The 19318-nt window shown below is 43.9% G+C and overlaps 1 protein-coding gene across 3 annotated transcripts in view; it reads left to right on the forward strand.

Annotated features, from left to right (window-relative positions):
* The window catches only part of LOC137886860 (RNA-binding protein Musashi homolog 2-like), a 184730-nt gene that overhangs the window by 140118 nt on the left and 25294 nt on the right, over positions 1-19318 (forward strand). For 2 of the 3 annotated variants that reach the window (XM_068729523.1, XM_068729521.1), the window contains one exon: positions 18622-18741. In XM_068729523.1, coding sequence (XP_068585624.1) covers positions 18622-18741 — 120 coding nt within the window. The remainder of the gene's footprint in view (positions 1-18621; positions 18742-19318) is intronic. The other variant, XM_068729522.1, reaches the window with a different exon arrangement.

Below are 19318 nucleotides of genomic sequence, written 5' to 3' on the forward strand. Positions count from 1 at the left end.
AGAAGGCCCTTATTAAATGCCTGTCTGAGCGGAGTATCACCCTCCTCAGCAGAAACTACGTGTCAATCAAAGTCCAGCTGTCCAGTTCCCTGTGGCCTAGGGATGTTTACATAAAATCAGGTAACCATCTGTTCTCTATAAGGCCCTATCAAATGGAAGTTGCCCCCCTTTGTTCCCATGATAAACAGAAAACCCTGCTCCTGTTTGCCCAAGGGCCAAAGTTCAAACTAGATAGAAAACACACGATCAACGAATCTAAGTAGGAAATAATCATTAGAAGTCACATGAAATCAATTTTCCCCCGACATCAGTAATTACTGTGAAACTCTTGTTCTGCGGATACCTAAAACCAGACTGAACACTGCCAGCGCATGTTAGTGCAGTTTACACATTTGTATTCGTTTCATGGTGTGACACATATAAGGACACTAATTCATGCCACAACAATGGAGGTGACAGGGTAGATACATGGCACATCTGCTGACAGCGGAGAGTAGTAATGCAGTCGCAGTTGTTGTGCCAATAAAATAGGAGAAGAAGAATGCAGATGTTAACAATGCAGATTTCACAACATTGAAAACATTTGTAAAGCCCTTTTATAATTTTTATAGAGGTAGAACTGAATACAGTTCAGTTTGATAAGAAAAGCCGGATGGAAACAAAACCATGTTCGGTTGCAAAAAAACAACAGAGCAACTTTAATTGCAGAACAAAAATGCAGGCAGGCTTTTGATGAAAATATGAGAAAATAAGCTACAAGTTCAATAACATAAGCCCCTACATCATTAATCTACAAATGTGTGGTTACACTTATAGGGCAGAAATTTAGTTTTTCACAAGTGCATAGAACTAATCCCTTCACACATTTTAGACATGTGTTTGTTCAGCTCATACAGAATGCATTCACACTGATACAGACACACAACGAGGATTGAAGTGTTGGGTAAAGATGTCTCCTCAGATTTTTTTTTTTTTTTTGCTCAGTTCCAAGCTGTATTTTATATGCGCCGCTGTAATCACACACTGTTTACCTTCTGGCAGTGTCGTTACTGCATTATGCTCGAACTAAAGTTGGATATGAATTTCAAAGATGATGCTGCATACTGCGCTTGTAGTGACAATCAAGAAGGCAGCAATGTTTTCCATAACCTCAGAATTCTAAATGGTAAGGTGGTGTAACAAATCATTAGCGACACCACGAGAACAAAAATATCTTGTTTTTTTCTTTTCCTTCTTCATCAGAGCTTTTGCCGTAGTGGATATAATTACTTACTATGTTTAAGTTCCACATTCCCCTCAGCTTCACATTGATTTGATGCACATAGGGTCCAAGAGACTTGTAATGCAATGATGCACATTGTCAGCCATTGTCTGTCTGATCCCGTTGCAGTGGTAAAAAACGTCAGGACATTTTCTCAGATTGTGCTGTTGCACATCCAAGATTTTGATGGCAAGCAGTGGTATTGTCAGTGTCAAATGAAAACAGAGGGGACTGTAATGTATGCATGCAAATGTGACATGTGATATGCGGGTGCTGTCACGTTCCAGTTTTCTGCGTGGATGCAAATATCCCCATTTTTTAAGATGAAGACCCCTGGACTTGCTGTCGTCGTGTGATTTGGAAAGAAAATAATGCTAATATTTCTGACACTTTCACTCTCGAGCTGCTGCCGAATCTCCATATTCATTTCCAGTCCCCCAAGTAAGCTCACTTATGAATTGAGCCTCGTCTTTGCTTTAACCAGAAACAAAAAAAAATCCTTTGCACGCACCCGCAACGTGCTTCCTAAAAAGATGCACACAAAAAAACAACAACTCTGATGAACCCCGTGTCCCAGAGTAGTGTTAATCAAGCTGATTGACATATTTGCATAATTGAGGTTAACTTACTGAAAAGGGGAACACAGTTAGCAACAGGCTAAACCCATCCTGCGCTAGTGGGCTACTTAAAGGGTAGATTCGCAAAATTACGTTCAAAACATATTTCTCTCTCACTGTACATCTTCTGGTATCCAGCCATGCACATCATTTAAATAGGTTTAAAGATGTCAGCCTCAGAGATGTATGCTGCCACCCCGATGCAATAAAGGTGAGACTTAGGTGAGAACATATCTTTGTTTGCGGTTTGGGTGGACCAACCCGTTAACAGCTGCCGTATCATATGCTGTTAAAGCGAAGTGACAAAATTGGCAGGTATCCTGTATAACACTGTCAGATGGCTTCAGAGTGATGTCGGGGTGGTAGGTATTTGGGAATGCAGGTATCAGTATCACTTACACTGAGCTAAGGAAGGTAGTTGACATGTCAGTCATGTGGCTTCAGTTCATTTTCTGCTGTTGAACGCACACACACATGCACAGCTGCCTGAGAACATGCAGCTGTAGGATCATTGTGCATCTCAGCTATTGTGACCTCGCTGCTATGTCATTCCAACCATAAATTAAATACTGCTTTTGAGAAATGTCCGCATTCGCTCAAAGAAAACTTGAAAGCAACATTCACTATAAACAACGTTTTTACTCTGCTCATGCTGGATGGCAGCTGGGGCAAGAATCAAAGCACGCCAACACAGCACACAGAGCTCGACTTAAATCATCCGACTTCAGAGCTAACGTTTATCGGGCGACACAGAGCAAAACCGTAATTGAAAGCATCTTTGAATCAAAATGAGGTACAAAAGGACTTCCCTTTGATTCCTATCAGACATTAAAGAGCGTGCCATTCCCAAGCTGCTGCCGTTGAAAATGGTTGGACGGCGCTGATTGTCAGATAGCTTCAAACGTGGAACATTCAAAAGTTTTGTTGAAATCAAGATCCTCGGCTCATGTTGTGGTGGTCGGAGTTAGTCTGTCCTCGTATTTGAGCTGACTGACGTCTGGTAAATTTCTATCTTTAACTTCAAGTGGCCATAATTGTTTCCACTTTTTACAGAAGCTGCATTCATTTCACGCTCTCCATGAATACATGGCATGTCTGTTTTATTCATAAAATACATTATGATTACGTGAAGAGATTAAACCTACAGTAAGATAATCATATTTTTTATGTTTTTCTTTCTGTCTTGCTTTGTCTTTTCTTTGTTTTTATACGTAGGTACCTAATGGATTAGATAGGATGCTATTTATTTTCTTACTTTAACCCAAAACGCAGCTGTGAGCTAGAAACAGAGAAAACAGGAGCTGACAAGGCATGGGGAACATTACTGTACATTATTCCCGTTTCTATGCGACCGTCTAATTAGCATTAGCGAGCTGATGAATGTGCTATTGTATTATTCAACTCACAGCCCCCAGGGGAACATCCTGAGATGTGCCGCATTTAAAGCATGAGGTGTCTCGTTTGGAGGACCTCACGTGATTAAGGCGTCGAAAAGCCACATTTTAAAGCAGCATCTCATTCGATTGTCGTCTTTTTTTAAGACGCCACGAGACTGTGCAAAGTGAAAGGTCCTTGTGTTCACTGTGCATATTAAAATGCAAATGGCTCGAAAGAAAATAGCAATAAGTGCAAGTTAAGCGTATGCACTGTAATTTATGTACAGTATAGTTTCTGCCGGTGGTGGTAGCAAATATGGAAGCGGGGTTTAAGAGTGGTGGTGTCCTCCATTGTGTGTATGATGTATGTATGAATAGGAGGCTTGTCTGTATGAGGGGGAATGTAATTAAAAAAGAAAATGTAGTGTGCATATGTGCATTATGCATATGAATAAGCTGTAGAAGCGAACATCAAAAGCAGAGGGAGACACCCCAGATGCATTCATATTGTACTTTCTATTGTTAACCTGTCTTGTATCCGTTCCTTTCATTGCACGCAAATGAATGCACAGCGGAATGCACAGACGCACACAGGAAGACTGTATTTATACAAAGGCTGTGTATGAAGGGGAGAGGTGGAGGGACTTAACCGGGAGCCTCTCTCCGATCGCTCTCCCGTCTTCCTGTGCGACGCGCTGCCTCCACAGCCGTGCCCTCGGAGCCTCCCCTGGCATAAATGACCATTATGGCTCCATTAGGGGGCCGCTGGTAGGAGGTCATTATGCTACAGTGAAAAAAAACAGGGATGAAGATGTCAGTGGGGTCCCATCAGGGGGGAGACACAGACTGAGTGAGAGAAAGACATAACACTCCGTCATCCAGCTCCTCCAGATGTCATGGCAGACAAACAGCAATCCAGGTCCAGTGAGTCAGCCTCTTAAGTAGTAAAAGAAAGGATGATAAAAGAAGGGAGAGGACAGCTGTAAGTGTAGCAATCGGCAATGAGAACTGAAGGGCTACAAGGTACCTTAACTATCCTTTTTATAAACATATATATATATATATATATATGTTATAATAAGTGTCTGGATGGGTTTGTTAGATCGATTGGTTTTTGTCTGTGTTTTACTTGTCTCGTTGCCACATCCTTTTCTCGTCACATGCTTCATCCGTGTCGGCTCTGTTCTCCCGTCAGATATGAAGTGTGGGATAGCGCCGCTGTGGCCCGGTCCATCCCTCTGTATCTCCAACTCCACAGACCAACCGTGCCTCAGACACAACAGCACACTGCATCATATCTAAGTGACAGGAAAATGCCGTTTCAACGGCCTTAAATCGGTGTGGAGTAGATTCATTTTTGTCTGCGTGGATGTTAACAGGACTCAACCCCAGCACGTGGTTCTGGATTCAGCCGTGTATGAAAAGCTGCGCAGTGGCCTGGTTGACTACGAGACCGTCCCATACGCAGAAGATGAGGGGTTTGGCTGCCATGACCGCCCACATGTCTGGCCTGATTCAAGTTACTTATCCCCTACTTGCTTGTGGGATAGTACATCTGGCTGTAATACATGTTGTACATTTCTGCACGAATCAAAGGCAATGAAATAGGTTACGCTTAACCAGGACAATCGCACCAAACAAACCCACCAACGAGCAGACATTATTAGGATGAGATTTTGCATCTGTGGTAACAGTTTGGATTGTCCTCTTCAAATACAGGACACTGAGTGGCAGATGTTGCACGGATTGGGGTTGAATCTATAAAAGGTGAATGTTGCTCTATGCAACTGTAAATAACTGTGAAATGATGGCGGCTGACCTCTTGACTCCTCTTTTCCTGTAGGAGAGGAATGTAAAGAAATAGAGAGCAGCTGTCCTCTCAGGAGGTGGGCTATAGGGAAAGAGAGCTGCTGACCTGTGCAATTGGTATGATAGTGACTGCTCCTGTCGGCTGCATGCCCCTATAAACTGGGGCAGAGCCAACCAAGCATATGATAAATGCACCAGAGGTCACGTTCGGGGCATTGGCCTGAACCACCAGTTAGCCTCCCAGGGTTTAGCAACCTTCTGCTGTTGGATGGAAAGGTGTTGACGTGGATTATATAGAGATATTAACTTTTAGAAGCAAATAGTTGCTTCTGCAAAGCTGGGGGTTAAAGATGAGAAGGAAGAGTGAGGCAGTGTAGTGATGTGTCTAGTCTCATAAGACAAAGCTCTGCCGCGGAGCCAAAGTGAACATGAGAATGAACGGGCAAACCTTTTTCCTATGTTAACATGGTGTTAAAGCAGAAAGGCCCTCAGGCTTCAAAGTCTTTTCTGTAAAACTTCTTCGCAATGTTCTGCTCCATTCATTTCACAACATGCATCTCTAAGTGCAGATGTGCAAACTGGCATTGCTCCAGTGCCACTGTAGCCTGGTGGATCCAGAGAAGGCATTGCATTGACGTTGACCCACTAATTAAAAGTATGGAAGATGCCGTTCCAAACTTTCTGCCCAGTGGAGCTCTCTCCTTGCTAGCTACAGTCCATTACTTCCTATGTGGATGATGATGTAGTCTGGGACACCATGCGAGGTCATTATCAGTGGATCTGAAGCTCTCTTAAGTATTCAGACGTCTTATATTTCCCATTTCAGCACAATAAGTACGCCGCTTTTTGGCTACAGGGCTGGAGCAGGTGGAAAAAAATCACTGGCCTGAGGCTGATGAGGAGCTTACCTGTGTCATGGATGCATGCAACATTGTCCTCCATAAGTACATTTGTGTTTTCACTGCACTCATGAGACACGGCGGCAGTGACGGGCGGCGCACACACACAGCAGCGCTATCGGCCGAACGGGTCTCTGTTGAGCTGGAGTTACACAGCAGATTGTTCCATAGATCCTGTGACCATTTCTCTACAAGCTGGGTGAGCCGTGACCCCAGCAAGTGGTCCCACAGGCCAGACTGAGTGCTACAGGGCTGGAAGCAGATGGCCCTCCTGATGCCACACTGACTCACAGAGTGACTTTAATTGCCCGGGCTGATCATTAGCCCGATGGGTCTGTGGAGGCCGGACCACTCCATGAGTTGCGGGCCTTAAAATAGGGCCTGACGAGGAGCGTCGCAACCTCACGCACTCCAACGACCTCGCATCTTTCTCTTGCACTCTCTCTGGACACGGGCACGATCAAAGACTCTTCAAGGCTGCGTATGAAGGCAAAGGAGATGGAGGGACTTTACCGAGTCTCTCTCTGTCTCTCTCTCTCTCTCTCTCTCTCTCTCTCTCTCTGTCTGTCTGTCTGTCTGTCTGTCTGTCTGTCTGTCTGTCTGTGTGTCTCTCTCTCTCTGTCTGTCTGTCTGTCTGTGTCTCTCTCTCTCTGTCTGTCTGTCTGTCTGTGTCTCTCTCTCTCTCTCTGTCTCTCTCTGCTTTCCTGTCTGCCTCTCTGACTCACTGTCTCCACAGCAGTGCTGACTGCACACACACACACACATACACACACACACTTACACATGCAGACTCTCCGAGCTCCCCAGGCCATGACTCCAGTCCCTGTGACAGTAGTGAGTGTGCTGCTCTGACGTCAGCGGACAGCACTGTATGTCACGCCCTGTCTACTTCTGTGTGTGCAGTCATCGAGCTAGACTGCTCTCAGATCAGCCCCTGCTCTCCACTAACATCCCCTAAAATCTGTTTTACTTGCATTTGCTTTAGTGATCAGAGGGAGACACTGTAGGCTGCCGATGTCCTGTATGTGTTTTTTTCCGATGGATGCAACAGGTGTGGCGAGCACTCCACCACTATGCCCCTCGGTGCTTTTACGGGAGCAGCGGTTTCCTTTATTTCTGTTTTTCTTTTTTCTTTGGAGATGCAGTGTGTGCTGGTCCATCTGCACGCTCGCATGCACACAACTGCGGTCACGTGCACATACACGTGCGCCTCCTCGGGTGCATGAGCACCTGTCTCTGCAAAACCGACCGACTGCACTCTGACACGGGGAACGGCGAAATGCCGGCTATTTCCCGAAAGTGGAAGAGAAGGCTCACCTCATTTGCCCAGGTCTTAGCTCACCCTGGGACAGCAGGCACATCCTCTCACACTGAAGCAGGCAAACAGTCTGCCATGGAGACCCACCGTCTAGGTTCCTGCGGCGGGGAAGATGAGCTGCTGCAAGAGGCAGAGTGGCACCGCTAAAGCTCATTATGTCTCCACTGTTGAGCCGCTGGTCTAGAAATGAAACTTGAGCTGCCCTGCCTCGTAGGTGGCTTCTACCTTTGGACACTGCTGGCGGCCAGCAGCAGGAGGAGAGGAAAAAGGAGCACAGACATGGAAGTGGGCAGAGGAGTACAATATGTGTGTCTGTGCAGGGGCGCGGGTCTTTTTTCACAGGCAAATGTGAGCGTCAAACACTTCATTTCCTCCATTCTGGGGAATTTTTCTGCATCAGTTTATGGTGGAGATGTCTTTATTTATGTAAAGGAAATACACAATACAGGCTCCAGGTGACAATTTAAATTATGAGATTGTATTGTCGTTAAATATAACTTCTTTAAATGTGAATGTTTATCATTGACCTATTCATGTCACGATAATTTAATGCATTTAATTAATTTATGAACCCCTGGACTTTAATACATGTTTCAGATTAAGATACAAGACTTTTGCACATTCAAAACATTTCCCAAAGATTTCTGAGAAGCAATCTATTCTGATTTAATTCTCGAAAATGTCTTGCTATTATTTTTCTCACAGTGGCCCTGATGCTCCTCCGTAGTTGACGAAGTAGAATTCCGCCTTTCGGCTAACTTATTCTCTTGCTAATTAGCAGCCGTATTAGAGTAGCTTTTGCCACGTTGCCTCCAGCCCAGCAGCCAGCTCTCCCTGCATCTGTCGAGGTGGAGCCTCAACATCGCTCATTGCTCTTGAGGTTGCATACTGCCCCCTACTTTACTGGAGGCATTGTTGCATTAATGAGTTGAGTGGCGTTCGAGCCGCTCTTCAAAATAAAAGACCTCTGCTACTTTCATGGTTTTATTTGGGAACGGGGGGGGCTACGCCATTGTGCCTGTGAGACCCTGCTCAGTGTGTCTGCTGCCTCTTGTTTTGATCCCACCCACTGTTCGAGACCTCCAGGCCCAGCTAGTTGGATAGCTGCTAGGTGTCTACCCAGCTGCCCCCTCCTTTCCCTCTATCCTTCCATCTCTCCCTCCCGCTGACTGTGCTAATAGCCCTCCAGTAGCTCTCATCTCCTCTTTCCCTAGTGCATGGACATATGCATATGTATATGAACATGTGTACATATTTTCATAGTAATAGCGCACAGCCCTCTGCATGCACACCTCCACATGTGGAAACGTGGTTTTCAGCTCCAGTAAGCTAGTGGAGGCCAGTGTTGCCGTGCTATTTTTGGGTCGTGCCGCATGTTACCCTACTTGCCCCTGGTATCTGGAGCAGGGGTAGATTGTGTAACTGCAGTGCATGGAGCCGGGTGAAATATAATGGAGTCTGTCAGCGTTTTAACGTGGCTATAAAATCATATTCATGAAATAGTGCCTGCAAAGCAGCCTGGTATTATTACCAACGTTAATGCGCTGTATTTTATTTTCACTCTACATTAGTAATTCCTACAAGAGCAGACTGGCACCGATCGGTGCAAATCCACAAACACATATTTAACTTGAATGGTGAAATGACACTTAATGCACTCACTTCCATTGGAGAAAACCTGAAATTACCCCCCTTCATCATTCATCTGTCCCCTCCACCACCACCCTCAGGACTCGGAGATGGGCATTAAAATGCATAAAAAATTAAGGCTGTTTACTTGGACACTAATGAGAGGAGGCTTAAGTAGTCTAGTTTAATTAGAGTGATTGGCTCCATGGGGACCACACAGGCAGGGCCATAACAACTGATTCGCTCAGAGCTCACAGGACCTTTTCAAACTGAGTGTCAGGACTGATGTCAGAGGAGATTGGACTGCAGAGACATGTTGCCTTTGCTGATCCCAGGTTGGAAGAGAGCACTGCAGTTAAATGCACTGAAGCAGACCATTACATAAGCACCGCTGCAAGGTCAGACATCTGTGTCCTCCCTGTCTGTCTCTCTCGATTTAAGTCACAATCACGAAACTGCCTTGAATATTGGGGTTGTGAACCAAGACCCTATCCCATTTGCAAACCAGTGTCACTGTTTCCAGAACCGAATGGATTTAAATGTTTTTTGCCTTATCTATTCTGGCAGATTCCCCCTCTCTTTTTTTTTTTGTTTCATTCCTTTTTCTATATCTACTGTGTGTGTGTGTGTGTGTGTGTGTGTGTGTGTGTGTGTGTGTGTGTGTGTGTGTGTGTGTGTGTGTGTGTGTGCGTGCGTGCGTGCGTGCGTGCGTGCGTGCGTGCGTGCGTGCGTGTGTGTGAGAGAGAGAGAGAGAGGGGGGGTGGGAGGTATTTTGATGCTTGTGTGGAGGCAGAACGTGTTTAGATCAGTTCTGCAACATAGGAGCCGTTTACTTTTTACTGAAGTGCATGGGAAGGCGTACAAAGGAGAGGTCGAAAGTGCGGCTGCACTTCAATAAAGAGCCTAGTTTGTCCTCTTTGATGCTATGCCGCCATGCACTTTAGCTACAAAGAAAAGGCGCTCTTGTCACCGAGAATTGAAGTAAAAGACACTGAGCTTTTCCCTGAGCTCCCTCCGCCACATCACAACATCACAGGCACTCACTCACTGTGTACAGCTGTGCGACAAGTGCGGCGAGCTGGCAGTTTCCCTGGCTGGAGTTATTTCCAAGTATTGTGAGCAACATTATTATGATAAAATATCCATTCACTCTAATTTACAATTGATTCATATAGAGCTGGTTGTTTATACGGTCAGTATGCAATCCTGCAATATAGAAACTGCAAGGCCATCTGCAATTCAATCTGCCATCTTTGACAGACAACATAGTGAGTATGGAGACTGCTCTTCAGCTGAAGGGCTCCGGGTCGAGCCCCCTCTCCAGCAAGAATCCGCCCTGCTGAAGTACCCTTGAGCAAATCACTCCGTGCCTACTAGCTCCTCCAGCGAGGCCGGTCGGTAGCTCAAACCACACCTCACCTCTGACCTTCCTGCGGAGAAAGCCACGGGAATGGCATTATGTGTTTTCCTTCTGCGGTGTGGTGGCTTCACGGGACCCACCGCTCGCATGCTAGTGTGGCGCATGAATTCCGAATACGCTGCAATGGTTACGACGGATCAGATGATGTGACTCAGTGTGTCAAACTAATTTTAGAACATGATGATGTCTTGTAAAGGGGCAGAGCAGTTCTCCTGCAGCATGGGGGGATTTTTTTTTTGTTCTCTGTGCCTCTGAAAGCTTACCCAGTTTAAATTTTACCAAGTGTATCTCCTTCCCGGCCTCATCATGTTGTTCAAAGGTATAAGATACGTGAGCAATTACTACCATAAAGCCAGGCTTTGCTGAGCTCTGGGCCCACTCCACGTCTGTAATTGACTTTTTCTCCCCCCGATCTGAAGCCACAAAGTCTTAATGGCGAAGGATCAGTGTGCCAAATGGTTTCATTACATACAGAAACCATTACCTTTGGCACAAAAGAACCGCAGCTTAGGCAAAGGACACACACACACACACACACACACAGGAACAAACAGATACACACCGATCCCACACATACGCATCCGGTAGCAATGTCGTGTTTCATCATATCAGTGAGCGACAGAAAATGTACCCTTCTTATCATACTGTAGAGGTTAGGGGTCTTTGGTGTTGTAGAGCCAATATGTTAGAGCATTACCAACAATAATACCACATATAAACACCTGAGGTATGTTTCAAGCCCATAAATGGCATAGCCTGGCTCATAGTATGAAGAGGTATGAATCATGTCCTGTGGTCAGCTGTTTCGCGAAATGCTGTTAAGTAGTTGATGTGAGCAGCTGTTGCGATAACCAACACGTCAACCCATTTCACAGCAACAGTACTCGGGATTCTGGGATATTATGATGAAGTGTAGCTGAAATTGTGGTGGCCTCAGTATTGTGAAGCGGCTGTATTTGTACTCCTTCAGCGGCGCGTAACTCCATCGCTAAAATGACTTTTAACAGTCATACACATGCGATGTTTCAGAGATGTTTTCAGTGTCCAAAAAGTGTGACATTATTTTAGTGTTATATTATCATTTCATTGTTGCCGCAACTCTGCTGCAGTCCTTCTCAGTATGTCGTATTTGCACAAAGAATAACTCTGAATGCCCAGATTAAAGCAATTTTGTTTTGCACTTGCATGAAGTCGAGGGACTCACCAGAGACAGACTTTAAATAAGAAAGGTGAAAATTGATGCATCAGACGCCGAGATATCCTGATTTTTTTTTTTTAGTCCCTGTGGTTGACGCTCCAACAACACCGGATCCTACAATTCCCATAATGCAAATTGTCTTTCATTAGACCCTCTCTCCCTCTAAAAATTTGTCGTCTTCAAGTTCAAGCCGAGATAGCCCAGATAATGATCATCATGCTATGTGAGTAAATAAAATTTGATGTGTAAAATAAGAGAGTGTGGTAAAGTTAAAATTAAACAACCTGACTTCCCTATCCCAAGTTTATATAATCTAAAAGTCAACTTGATGTGCAAAAGACATGTGGCAATAGCTAAATTAAAATAACAAAGGAATAAAATGTTGGTATGGATTTCATTCTATTCGAGTTCTTTGTGTAATTTTTCCACCGTCTCCACCGTGGCCGCTCTATTTCCAGCACACCGCTCGGCGTCCTGTTCTCCGCGTGACCTTTTTGTGGCGCATGCACAGAATCCAAACACCGACAGAAAGCAGACGTACACATGACAAGAGCCATTGGAATGATTGACAAGCAACCCAGCTCTGTTAATCAAGTTATGCTTACTCTGATTAGGACCTTAATGCGAGTAAGATAACCCGGTTAAGGTGTTTACATGAGAGTTGCAATAATATGTATATTGCATTAGTCTGGTTGTAATTGAATTATTGGTGTGCATGCAAATGTTCTTTCGCTCCCTCTCTGGCTCATTCCCAGACACCAGTCTCTTTATTTCATGTTGGGGGGGGGGGGGGGGGGGTCTCTGTGTGTACTGTAGGTCTCCATTGATCAGAGGAGAGGTGAGACATGAGCATGTGTGTAACAGTTCATATGAAAGCCACCTGGCTCTCTCCAGCTCTGTGATTCATGCCTTTGATAACAACAACCCAGAGATGCTTTCAACAACAACAAAGTAGCGCTGAAGGATGACAACAATGGGACACTTGTCAGTCTGGAGATGAAAAGATGTCTTGCTAGGTGCCTGTCTCTTTTGTAACTTTGATATATACAGTATATATTTGTTCTGTCTTTTGTTTTGTTTATTTGTCTCTCTGTGTTTCCCTACATCTTATCAAAGGTTATTGATGAAGCAAAATGTGAAGTGGAGTCAGTTTTCCATCTCTGACAGAATGCCTCCCTCCTCCTCTGCGAAGGCGGCAGTGTGCTTCACTGCCTCCGCTATGACTTATCAACAGACTTATTTCCGCTGGCTTGTCCTTCTTACTGTCATACAATGACAGGAAAAAACACATGCATCTCCTGGAGGATTTCTTATATTTTTCTCACATTTATTACATTGAATCTGCAGCGAACAGTGATACCTATACACTCCTTTGATGCAAATGCAAAATAGATAAATCTTAGGATAATTAGCAATTAGATTTTTCAAAGGCAAAATGCCAGGAGTGTTTTTTTTTTGTTTTTTTTTAATCAATCATCTGTTTGGTTTCCATTTATCTGTTTACAATGAGATTAGCCCTGTTTTGATAGAAAACTGGATAAATTAAATTGAATTACCTTGACACGTCAATAATCCATCATTAAAAACATTTTGGTTATGGCAGTTCAATTTAAAATTACACATCTCAGCATTCGCAAGTAACACAATTCATCTTCTTAGCTATTTAACTTACTGTACGTTTGACATTTGAGCACTTTTACTTATTTTTCATTGTGACAACATGTAAGACCTGTCATGCTATTATGATGCACTACTGCAACTAGTGTAATTCCACCAAATTAAGAAACGACTTATCAATAGGTAAGAACTGTGAGAGGGATCATTCTTTAGATAAATACTTCTACCGTGTGTTGATGGCATCTATTGCTAGTTTTTACCGAGTATTCCAGCATTGCAGAATTCTGTATTCATCTAATTAAAGGAATGTGGATTATCATTTCTTTTGTTTTCACATTATGTATTTTCCTTATATAGTAATACAACACGACACCTTCATTGATTTCGTGGTGAAGAAAAACAGCACTTTATTGTCAGTATGGGTATTATCGTTTTAACTGAGTAATCTCTGTTCTTGAAATATCTTACAGAGTTCCATGAGAATGAATTGGACACCTGTGTCCTGACCTTATTTCTCCCTCCATTTCTCATGCTCTTTGTCTTCTCTTCTCTTTGTCTTCTTCTGCTACTGATGTAGCTGCTGTTCTTCTCTGCTCATCCGTCTCACTCATCTCGACTCTCCACCGTTCATCTCTCTCACTCCTTCTGTCTGCCACCGAAGCTGACTATAGCTTCAGGCTTCAGGCTTGTTCACAAGCCTCTTTCCAAAACCAAGCTACTGTGTTAACCAGCGTAGCATGAAAACCCTGTTAGCCAGCAAGTTAACCCTGGTTAACGCCATGTCAATGCTTTATTTAATAATCGCGTCTGGGAATTTCCTTCTCATTTGCCATCTTTTTTTTTTTTTTTTTTTTGCTTGTTTGGTAAAACTTCTTGGTCAACAAAAAAACGTTGATACTGCACTTTATTCACACTTTCTCAACATTAAGTGTGTAATGTGCTTTTGCTTACTTTACTACATTTGGGATTTCCACTGAAATGTAGGCCCTATTAGTTTTCAGAGATATATTAAAATATGGGCATGGGCTACTTCATCCATCGGGCTGCTGTAGAATATCAGCTGTCCCTGGGCTCCTCCTGTGCATTAGAGAGTTGACAGTTCTTCTTATAGCAGAAATGAGCGGAGTGCTCTGTGACTGATGGCGCTCCTTTGTCAATGACGGGAGGGGAGCTGCTGCTGGCAGTTTTGGGCCGAAGAACAGTACAGATTACATTAACATCAGTCAAGCTGTTGTCAGACGGGTGGGACATAAATAGGACCTCATTGATGCATAATGCAACAACTTTTCATTGTGATGTTTTCTGAGTAATAGGATCAGAAAGTGGCTGGAGAGGCAGTATGCCAAAGATCTGCAAAGATGTACCAGAAATAGTGCTTGAGGAGAAAAACCAGATTAAGGATTAAAGAGTTCATAAGCACGTTAAGATCATACACAATTCACTTTGAGTGGTCGGAAGACTATAAAAGTACAGTCCATTTACCATACTCTGGTGATGAGTAATTGACACACTGCAGGCAATGTGGAGCCCAGCGTGAGTATCTCATACTTTGCACGTCAGCTGGATACTCACGATGTCACATGATTGCGGGATCACATATCACACGATAATCCAATCTTGCCAGGCTTAAAGTGATGCATTTGTGTCCGGTAAACTACAGCACAGACCAATCGGCATCCTGTGAGGAGCTACTTACATGTGGCTGAGATGTATGCGAGAAGACAACAATGGCGGAAGTTATATATCAGAACTGGAGAGTATTTCTTCATGGAAGGACGAGCAAAGAACACCACTGAAGGCTTTTCTTCGGCAAGAGATTGATTGACAGATGGTTCATCCAATCAGCCGCCAAGTATTTTTGAAAGGGCCTGCCCTTTTCTAAACAGTTTCTAATGACGGCTTCTCAGATGGTTCTGTGTATCAAACCAGCTGGCGGGTCTGGTTTGGGTATCTCAGGGCATAGGGACTGACTGACTTTGTAATTCTGTGGTTGAAAGCATGCAATGCAACCGCAAAGCAGCTTAAAATCATGGTGACATTAGGAGGAATACATCATGAGTGGTCGTGACGGGGGCTAGAATTAATTTGACCAATCATATCACCTCGTTCTCTCTACTTTAAAAGCGGTATGATGTTCAGCAAAGTGCTTTGACAGTTTTATAATAGAGAAAGCAAAGCTTTTGACCTGGCCTAGTGCAGGCAGTCGGTGCGAGCAAAAAAATCCCAGGAAACCTTGACACAAAAATTGCACTGTGCTGTTTGATCACTGTGACACTGCCCCTACTGCGTCTCTCCTCCTACTTCAGTACAGTCAAGTTCACAGAGACTAGCAAAATACAGGTGCAGGCAGAAAAGAGCCGGTGTGCACCCAAGAAAAATGCTACTTTCCAGGCATAGCGCTGCAGTATGTGCTGTGCACTATCATGACAATATGAAATGCATATTGTGCCCCTTTAGCACAGGGCCCACAATACCATGAATTGGACATGCAATTCTGTTCGGCAAGTTGCTTTTAGCTTAAAGTTTGTTTTAGGCAAGGTGGAATATGGACACATGGGGCAACAGTTCAGCATCAATTTCTGAATGTCGGTCAATATTTGCAAACAGTGGAGTTGAATGGATAAAACTTGACAAGTTAGTGTCAGAGTTGTAAGGACATAGAACACAAAATAAGCTTTTTTTTTTAGAAAGAATAACCTCAGACTGGAAAATAGCTGTTGGAAATTTGCAACTGTTTTTGTTGTGAATATGAATCCTTTTTTTTTTTCATATGAAATTCTAATGTTTGTGTTATTACTAAAGTGTAATTCTTTTGCTTGGAGAGAGGGCGAAATGAGATTCTTGACAGTGCTCATCTTTCTTTAGGTCTAATCTGTCTTCCTTTGTGTGTGCACTCCTGGAGAACGCTGAATTTCTGTGCTACAGGCTTGAGGAGCGAAAGCTGAGGACAGTTCCCCGGAGTCCGGACGCCAAAGGCCCCCGGGCCTCCACAGCTCATAAACAGATGTGTCCTTGTCCCCAGCCAAGCGCAGCCACTCAAGTGGCAAAGCAGGGGCCCAATAATTGTGAAGAATTGAAAGCTAAATATTGGCTTTATCTCCTCAGTAATAAAAGGGCCATGAAATTGATTTAATGCTGCAGCGCTTCTCTTGGGTGGCTTCTTACAGCGTGAGCACAAAACAATGAGCAGCAGCCATCTATTAATTAACCCACCTAATCCTGCAAAGTTAATCTCTCACCACAACTTTGCCCGCAACTAACTTCCAAGCCAGTGGGTCTATTGGGGGTGTCATGACAATGGCAGCGCGGGGAAGATAGATTCAGCACTTAGGAAAGGAGAGGGGGCGGGGGGGGGGGGAGAGGTGGAGTGTGCTGCATGAAACACTGTTCCGCCCAGCAACCGTGGGGACTGTAAGTGGAAATGCAGGGGTGCATGGCCATCATTAGCATAGTATCAGAGTTGATTTGTGTTTTTGTGAAAAGAGGCGGAGAATATCATTTGAGCTGTACGAATCAGTTCCCTGTGTGGCGCGGCAGCAGCGGCATAAACGCGGCTGATTTTAGTTGCCTTTTGTCGTCCTTTTTTTTTCCCCCTGTTATTTTTTTCCCCCTGCCACCTCGGCCCCTTATTCTCTCCTGAGCTGTTAGACGGTTGGGAGGAAAAGTGACATTACTTTCTCTTCTTCACCTGCCTGCCAGTCGCAACATGATGGCACCTCACACCCAACACACACATTCATGGTCGTATTGTGTCGACCGAGTTGTGAATTACCTCCTTCTCAGCCGGCTGATGAAAAGCTATGTGTTTTTCTCTTTGGCTGCGGCTCATCTGACCCTGCCCTGTCACCCCCCCTCCTCCTCCTCCTCCTCCCCCTCCTTCCTCCCTCTCATCTCATCTTTTGTGTGAGCCCCTCTTGGTGGAATAGCAGTACAAGGCTGACTCGGAAAATAGGTCACCCACTGGTGCACTTCTCACCTCCACAGCATTCAAAAAAATAATTCTCCAAGGTGTCCTGTGCCATTTTGTAATGTCTAACCCACACAGTCTCCAGCATATGGCCAAAACATAGAAGAAATGCACACATGCACACACATTCAACTGAAGAAAAAAATAGATTAAGAAGGATTCCAACTGAGAGAATTTGGAGATCTTTTTTTTCTTCTTTTTTCTTTTTCCTAGTGAGGAAAGCATTTCCTGTGGAGATAATTTTAGGATACTGATTAGACATAGACGGTGTTGAGCCCAGAGTGAGGAATCTCATCACCACCGCTAATGACATGCCATTCCTGTGCTGAGAGCGGAGCCCAGGCCCTGGGCATGGACTAGCCTCTGTCAGCCACCTCTAGCTACTCTGTTCATTAAGGCTAACAATGTAATTACAATTCACAGATACTGCGTCGGCTTAATTACAGACTGATTATTAGGCTGATATTTGCAGGAATAATCAGACCCTAAAGAAGGGGATTTGTATTTGCATGGTAGTAAGGCCTTACAGTTATTATGGTATCATAAACTGACAATTTGGACAGATTTATGAATGTTTTTAAAGCTTCACAAATCTCAGCGTTGGAGTACTATAAATATTTACCAAAGAAGAAACGCGCACAAGAGACTTGTTCAGTCTTCACAACAGATTGAAGTCTCCTCTGAATGACGAATCTTCCAACAGATGTCTCCATTTGATTTGACATATTTCTCTACTGTGCGTCTTCTACCTGAATAGCCCAGCAAAAGAATGTGGAATACTTTGCCTCATGCATCGAAGTGGATGATTCAGATTCCATAGAAACTCCCAGTAATTGGGAGCACTCCTGAACAAAATGCAGGGCATGCTATGCCCATGTCTGTGCAGCTCAGAAGTGGCTGTAATCTTTCATCTAAAGCGTGTGACATAAACACCCTCCAGAGCCGAATGCTTTCACTAATATAATCAGGGACTTGGTGAATCGCGAAAGTCAGTTTACTCACAGTTTTATGGACGAATAAGAAGTTGCACCTTTTCAGACAGACAGAAATGTTCTATGAAAATCGAGAGGATATGAATTTAAAGTACATACTGTATAATATATATTCCAATATTATCACCCTGATGTACGTTGCTGTTCATGACTTTTTAATCCATAAAGTTTTTGTGCCATGGTTTTGATATAATTTGAAATTAGCCTTGTGATGATCATGACAAGCCCATTGAAGCTGCACAAGTTCTTTCTATTCCAGTGTGATATTCGGTGAATTGCTCTTGGCTATCCCTCTGTTTCTCCGTATGGATCAGTGGGTCTGCAGGGTTTTGAATATCACAGTGGGTTCAGTGAGAGTCGGCTGATAGATGTCGCCCTGACATGAGCCCCAGTCTTTGACAGCTATGGTTTTATCCCGTAGCTCAGTGCTGGTATCAACATTCTCCTGTAGCTCTGGAACGTACTCATCCATGTGCAGGAAGTGATGCGTGTGTGTATGTGTGTGTATGTGCCTGCAGGCTTCCCAGCGACAGCATACGGACCAGTGGCGGCAGCGGCGGTAGCAGCAGCGCGTGGCTCAGGTAGGGGGGCCCGTGGAAGAGGCGGCTACTTGGCGTACCCACAGAGCACAGGGCCAGGTAAACGCTCTGTCCATGTTCTGTGTGGCTGCTGCTCTCTCCAACTTCTCCTGCTCTGCTTCTCCCCATAGACATAGTCCCCCGAGCCCCCATGCACACACATCCGGCAACGATTTGAGCTTAGACTGACGGCATCGTACACACACAGTAGAGATTTCTACCCAGGGCCTCTCTGTGTACATGGTTCCACTGTTAAAACTGTTACTTTGATTTGACTCCAAAAAAAAAAGTTTAGTGAACTAGCAGGGAAAACTTAATAATATACAGTTAATGTAACACAAAAAATGTAGTGCAGCCTACATAAAAAAGCCAAGGCAATGAGATTATTAATATGATTAATAATCTCTAATATTCTAATATTATTCATATTATTATATGTATGTTTACTATTTCTTTCTGTGTATTGCACAAAGTCTACATTAAATAATTAGTTAACACTCAATATGCGTTTCAACAAATTAATTTAATTTTAAAAACAAATATAATGTCAACATTAATTTGAATAATTCAATAAATGATGTAATTATTGTTAGTTAATCTTAAGTACGCAAACATAATAAACCAAACCAGAGGTAAA

Source organism: Cebidichthys violaceus, unplaced genomic scaffold, assembly GCF_023349555.1.
Source record: "Cebidichthys violaceus isolate CVI_PGR_0920_01 unplaced genomic scaffold, fCebVio1.0.p SCAF_46, whole genome shotgun sequence".
Classification (NCBI taxonomy): Eukaryota; Metazoa; Chordata; class Actinopteri; order Perciformes; family Stichaeidae; genus Cebidichthys; species Cebidichthys violaceus.